Source organism: Lytechinus variegatus, chromosome 10, assembly GCF_018143015.1.
Source record: "Lytechinus variegatus isolate NC3 chromosome 10, Lvar_3.0, whole genome shotgun sequence".
NCBI classification, from domain to species: Eukaryota; Metazoa; Echinodermata; class Echinoidea; order Temnopleuroida; family Toxopneustidae; genus Lytechinus; species Lytechinus variegatus.
The window spans coordinates 27185550-27192596 of NC_054749.1; the positions used below are offsets into that span (position 1 = coordinate 27185550).

Below are 7047 nucleotides of genomic sequence, written 5' to 3' on the forward strand. Positions count from 1 at the left end.
GAAGGTTATAGCTGTTGGAAAAAAACCGGGATTACCAAGTCAGTGTAATTTTTTAAAGGGAGTTTGGTGAAAAGAATGTGAGATTTGGTAGTGGTTATGCTCCCTTTTGCTTTGTAGGCATTATCATCAGAAATTTCTGTTTTCTTCTCCTCTGTGCACCTTTTCTCAAATGTTAGATAGATGTTCTCATAAAAGAAAAAAAATATCAAAATATAAAACAAAAATATCTTTCACAGTAAAATCTAGAATAGAATATTAAATTTTAGTCATTTTTGATATTTGATTTTTTATTTCATTTTTTTCTTCTGCATTCATATCATTCGTAAAATACATTTTCCATAACATAAAAAACATTAAAAACTGATTTGTTGCATGAATCATAGAGAAAATATTGATAACAGAATATAATTTTAAACAAATATGATCTATTTCCAAATTATAACAAACACAATTTGCAGGAGAAGGATTGTCATCGTAAGCAGATTGCTTGAAAGAAAAATGACATATTGGATCAAATGAATCATTATTTCTTCCCTACATAGAGTACGTCTCTATATATGGTATATTTGAAATACCTATAAATATGGTGATTATTTTTCGTTATATAAATGTTATATGCATTGCTTAACATAATTGTTTATTCATTGCATGTCCGTCTTTCTTCAAGCTGTCTCCTGCCCACTTCTATGATTTATTTTCTGTTTTTTTTCTTTCAAACCAACTGTCTACTTGGTTTGGAATACCCTTTAATTCCAAAGCAAATTAGTTAATAATTTTCATTGTAAAATGAAGAGTTTCTTGTCTGTTTAATAATAGACGAGAAAATAAAGCATTTAACCCCGGTATTCAAAATTCGTACAACGCTCTATTCCAAATGACAAAGTAGATTAGCGAGAAATACACCAACCAAAATCATAATAATTTTTTTTTCTATCTACAATGCGTTCAGAATACGAACAAGGTGTTACTTTATTTGTCGATATCTCCTCAAAACAAGTGTGCGAGAATGCAAATCTCAGAATTTCAGATGGCGAACGGAGCCAAAAAGCTGTGAAAACCAATAGCGCTACCATGAAGTAGCGTCACGTGACCTATTGAGAGCGGTGAACGCGGTGCGTTCGTTGACCACAGATGGGTGAAAGTGTTTTATTCATGAAGAATCTTCAGTGCGGCTTGGTACGCCACTCACCCGCTAAACGTTAAGTATAATTTCTAATGAAAATATACCGCAGATCTGCATTTAATTGTCTCCTCCAGGGGGAAATAAGGAGAGTTTGATGAATAAAAAGGAAATTCATACTCGGGGGAAAAAACTCAAGACTTTGCAAAGTGAAACGGTAGTAAGAATAATTTTAAAAAAATCTTAGATATTAAAACATCTGAGAATATAATTCCACTGTGAAAGTAAATGAAACGAACTAATCTCATTCAGACATTGTTTTCATGGATATAAATTGCATTTTCTCAGGAAGACAGTCTGTTAAACCAGTTTTCTCTCACAGTATCCGTATTAAAGAGGATTTACTATAAGCATTGCAAAAGAAGTACTAAAAACTACATTGTGTTGTAAATTAGGCCGATTTGTAGGAGAATGGGTCGTTAGGGTGGGTGCGTGTGTAAATGCGTGTGTGCTTCGGTGATGTGCACCAAGATTATCAAATTTGTTGAAACACTTAATGAACTTGTATTTTTTTTATTTCGCTGGTGAGGAAATCACAAATAACTAGAAAATAGATTTGTGAGTGTGTGGGTGGTGTCGATATGCGTGTGAGTGTGGACACGTGCGTGCTTGTGATAGTATTTCTTCCTCTTGATGCTCACGTTGGTTTAAGAAGCACGGCACAAACACTTGAAGTATATCCGAGGTCAAGTAGGTAGAAGGCATGACACAAACAGATCAAAATAACTTCACGGCAGGCAGGAGTCAAGCCTTGAAAATGAAATGGATCTTTGGATGCATGTTTACTCTCGCTTGACATAAAACCTGGTCTTTTCCACCATTCAGTTTTTTCCTTGATGTTTCCCTGCATAGATAGTACAGCTACAAGTTATAATATGCACTTTCTTTCCAGTGGTATGAAGAACTTACAAAAAATCCCATTTTATTGCATCATGGGATATTTTGTTTACCCTTGTCCTGAGTCCAACACCTTTAGGTAAAGAAAGAGATCACGCATTTTTCTAAAACGTGTTTGCTTCTGTATTATTCCATCTACCCCCCATCCTATTTACTTTCTTTCAATGTCATGAATATGCTATCTGGGGAGCGTTTCATCAATATTTTGATCCGACAAGTTGTCAGATCTGACATCTTTCCATGATTTTGATTGGCTGAGAGGCACTGTTCCTATGGTAACTGTCGGATAAAATGGGACTTGTAAGATAAAACGTCCGACAAGTCCTTTCATGAAACGCCCCCCAGATAGTTACGAAAAAGGTTGCATTTGTTTTCATTGCTTCTGCAATCTTTAGATTATTTGGCACGACTATTTGAAGCCCGTGATAGTGACGTAACTTTAAAGTGTAGGTCCAAACAATTTGAATCTCATTACTACCATTAATCGCAGATTTTTAAGTTCATTTACTACTTTTCGAGGGAGGGGGTAAAAAAAAGAAAATAGAATTATGTGTGATTCCCGGAATGTTGTAAATCGGCTTTTGACTGTACACCAAAGAGTGACAATTTAAGGTTGACAGGTTCATGTGTGATTACTGGTTAGGTGATATCACCTGATGTGGTTTTCATTGACAATGAGGAAATACAGTCTGACATGCCCATCGATCTTCGAGCAAAGGATATACAATGTACTAACGAGCTCTAAATACAGTTATTCAATATTTCTTTAAGAGGACAAAGTGAATCTTTCAAAACACAAAGCGAAATACAGTATACATGGTGTGACTTTATCCACTTCTTTTAACAGGCGTATAGCATTAATTTGTTGAATCTGTGTTCTCGTTTACTTTCTCCAAAAGTGTCTTAAAACATATCTCTTTTTAATTTGTTTCATTGCAGACACTCCATTTTATACCCGATACCAGGATTTCATCCTGGGATGGGTGCTTCAGTTAGCGGTTCGAACGGAATACACAATGGTGGTCAGTGGGCATGGCGTGCACACCAAACGACCATTCAGCCTCCACCGCAGTACTCCTCACTCTATCCTGATCCGAATGGGAACTGCATTCGCCCTACAACGAGCTCAAACTGCAGTACAAACCCCAACAACGCAGCCAGCACGACAGGGGGATCCGGGCGAGCAGGTTCGGCGGCAACCACACCGACAGGTACTGTCACCTCAACGCCTCCTTCAGAACATCGTACTCTGCAGCGCCCTCAGCGGTTAACCCCACCTCTCCTTTTACGCTGTTCTCCGTCTTCAGATCGACACGTCCATCACCATCATCACACTCACTACCGACAGAGCACACACTGTCCATCACCTTCACCTTCAGGTCAGTCGTGTAGGACACCAACGCCGGTAGAGCATCGACCAGCTTTGACTTCACCCGGACAATCATTGACTGGCCAACAAACAGTACGGTCTCCGACTACGCCACAGAACCCGCCATCTCGTAGAGCATCACCGCAAGATAACCACGCCTGCCGAGAGCATCAGTTATCATCACCGTCATCACAGCAGGTCCATCTATTTCACCACCAGCATCCTTTGCATCTTCCTCTTAAGCAAAGCCCGCTGACTGGTCCAAGCACACTTCCGTCATCCTCAAGAAGATCCTACCATTCCTCTTTACCATCTACACCTTTACTAGAAAGTGTGGATGAATCCAGGAATACAAGTGATTGTGTGTGATGCTTCTTGGACATGAATCATGAATGCGTTAAAAGGGATGGATTTTTAGAACCAACAATGTCAATAATTAAATATGACATTATAAATATAATTTAAATTGTCGAAAGTATCTATCAGAACAAAGTAAAATGAAATAAAAGGAAATTCGGTATGTTGGTGGAAATCAGAAGGCTTCATCCGGATATGAGTTTAAAAATTACATTTTAGAAAAGGTTTATTTCAAAAGACAATAATACAGAGGAGTTATCTTTGTTAAAACCATCTCACTTTTTGACTGCATGACTACATTTTCCTGAATTAAACAATGTTCTATTGACCATTTCTTTTTCTTAAAACTCATTTCGAAACGGAAGGGCAATCTTTAATAAGTTTGACTGGATGTAGAACTCAATCGTATGCCGTGTTTTAATGGAAGTGTTTTATTTTTCCAGTACACTAAGCATTACAAGACTCCCCTTTTTCATACTTTTCCTATAATATTGTGTGCGAGTACATGTGCATGAGTGCATGATGTAAGTGTGTGCATATGAGCGTTTGTAAATATAATTATTTACAATCATTTTGTTTCATTTTATCAATCAGGCAAGAAGCTGTGATATTCATATTTCTTTCTAAATCATAAGTGTAGAACTGTTATCTGTTATTTTCTTTTCCACCAAACTCAATTTCATTCTTATTCCAGGCAACTAAAATAACCTCTCTCCAGTCCCATGCGCCCCCCCCCCCCCACAAATGAAAGAAATATCGGTAAAGAGAACGTTAGCAAATGAAAAAAGATGCAAAATCTAATCATTATTTTTTTTAATAGAAATATAGATTTCCTAGTTTTTTAATCAGAGATATATTGCATTAAGTCGGTTTTGATGACAGTATTATGACGTATTGACCGATGTGCATGCGCCCAAGGGTGAAATAAGTTTTCCCTTAGCAAGCTTAGTTTAAAGTGGGTCCATGGAGACATATACATCATGTCTGTTCATTGTAAACATTTTTGTATAATGGATACATATTATGTACAAAACATTTAAATGCGAGTTATTTTATGAGATATATTCGTCATATTATTTATGGAATCATGAGGATGAAGTGCGTGTTAATTGATAATAAAAAGACATTATTGAGCAATTATAGGTATGACGTGTCTATTGTGTTTAAAACAATTAAGAATTTAAGAAGACAGTCTCTCTGGTCCATGTTTTAGTTCCATCCAGAATCTTTCCTTGGCATCTATTTTTTTCTCCTCTGTGCTCACTCTGTAAATGTGGGAAGGTAGATGGTGCATGTTTTAGTGTGTGGAGTGTGGTGTGTGAGTGTGTTATAGTGGATTATGCCTCCTCTCCCTCTTTATTGTTTCTTTCCCCTCTCTCTTTCTCTCTCTTTCGATAATAAGCTCAATCTTTCAATCTCATTTTACACTCACTCTTTTAATTTATCGCCCACTCTTCCGTTCTTTCATCTATATCACTATTTCACAACCACAGACAATAACACACACCCACTCTCGTACATTTTGACGATCGGAGACTCATTTATCATCATCGCCGAAGTGAGGACCTGTGTCTGCGAATATACACTCAGAAAATTTAATTGAATTCACTATCCGGGCTCATTATCGGCAACAACGTAAACATGGTTGGCCAACCGGGGACGCTTCGGATCCCCTAAACACACCATCTTGAGTTTTATTGTTCGAACGGTATCTTTATCAAAATCATGCGTTTATTATATTACATGGTTCGAAATGTGATGAAGAATTGGATTGACATGATTATGTGGATCGGGAATGTCCTCGGTTGATGGGCAAAACATAAGAAAATTTCCCCCGAAGAAGGCCATTGTACAAAGTCAAGCACACACACTAACCCACACCCCTCCCGTTCATCCGCACCCTCACTTAACCTTCCTTTCTCGCTAGTTCTTCCTTCAATTGCCATTTCACGGGCAAAACAATCTTCCCTTTTTTCTATCCTTCTTTTGGCCAAGAACCATTTCCTCATGATTACTTTCAATCCACGACCACTCTTCTGCTTCCCCGCGTCGCCCAGTCAGGGTGAAACAGAATGCCCTTGAACTATTGTAGAAACCAATTAGTATGCAGGTGTTTCCTGAGTTTATAGTCCTTAAGCTTGACCAGTGAAAGGATATTGCACTGCCGTAAGAGGTTATAATGTTAACAGGTGGCATTCAAAGTCGTATTACCAATCTTCATAAATAAAATATTAGGATAGATTTATTTAAATCAGTAAAAAAAAATCATCTTCAGTAGAAGTAATAGTTTTCAACATGTGCAAACGAAGGTACCACTAAAGCTAAAATCATTTTCATGCAGCCGTGTTTAATAAAGTGACAGTGTAGATGCTTCGTCAAGGCCTGCCATGGCATGTGGACGATCAACATGATCAAACCACGACCTATATGACGACATAATATAGTTAGGTGTCGTCCTCAACCCCCATCCGCAGCACACAATGATATACACAGCTAGTCAAAGCTTTGGATACGTTATATATATTTTGAATATAGTTTTCTGAACCTAACGCTACAGTCACACCCACGAAACCGACTCCAGACTGATCAAAACTATTACATTATTTCCAATGAGGATTCGGTTTCTTTCGGGTAACTGTCGCGTTATGTTGCACATTTTTGTTGACATAAACTTTTCAATTTAGCTTTGTAAAGACCTGTAGCTTAAAAGTGTCCCTCGCTCGCAATAGCTATCCTTTTGTTCAGATATCTAATATTGAAGAAGTAATTTGATTTAGATTCAGCATCCAACGTCTAAAATGTCATGGCGTGTGACTCATTTGACTCTCTTTGGTTTTCTATAGTAAGGCGACACCGCTCGCATATTTTCCATCAATCTTAAAAGCCAATTCTTTCCAATCAAAAAAGAAAATAAACCAGCTACAAGCAATCTCATATCCGGCCTAGCAGTCGATATTCCATCGACTTCTCAATCAGCGAACTAAATCAGATGAACCTTTCAAAAATAAAAAAAGAAAGCCATTTAAACTCCCCTATCTATCATTCTGGAAACGTTTCAAGACACGCAGGGCCCGGATAGGGGGTAAGATGGGGCATTTAGAAAGGTTTACAATCTTGCATACATTTTAGATTAAAATATCAAGACGGGAATGGAAATTGTTATTAACTTTTATTATATTGATTAGCATCTCAAAGTTGCTAAAAGATGTCATTTCTCTTCATGGACAAGATATTCTAAGAATTG

At 37.4% G+C, this 7047-nt stretch overlaps 1 protein-coding gene across 1 annotated transcript; it reads left to right on the top strand.

The window, feature by feature from the left end:
• Positions 1-2915: 2915 nt before the first annotated feature.
• Positions 2916-3890, top strand: LOC121423220 (mucin-2-like). Its single transcript, XM_041618539.1, has one exon. It carries the CDS (start codon positions 3057-3059, stop codon positions 3813-3815), a length of 759 nt encoding a protein of 252 aa, XP_041474473.1. The 5' UTR covers positions 2916-3056; the 3' UTR covers positions 3816-3890.
• The last annotated feature ends 3157 nt before the right edge of the window (positions 3891-7047 follow it).

Coding starts and splice junctions, on each gene's coding strand:
- LOC121423220 (XM_041618539.1), top strand. CDS start 3,057: ATGGGTGCTTCAGTTAGCGGTTCGAACGGAATACACAATGGTGGTCAG.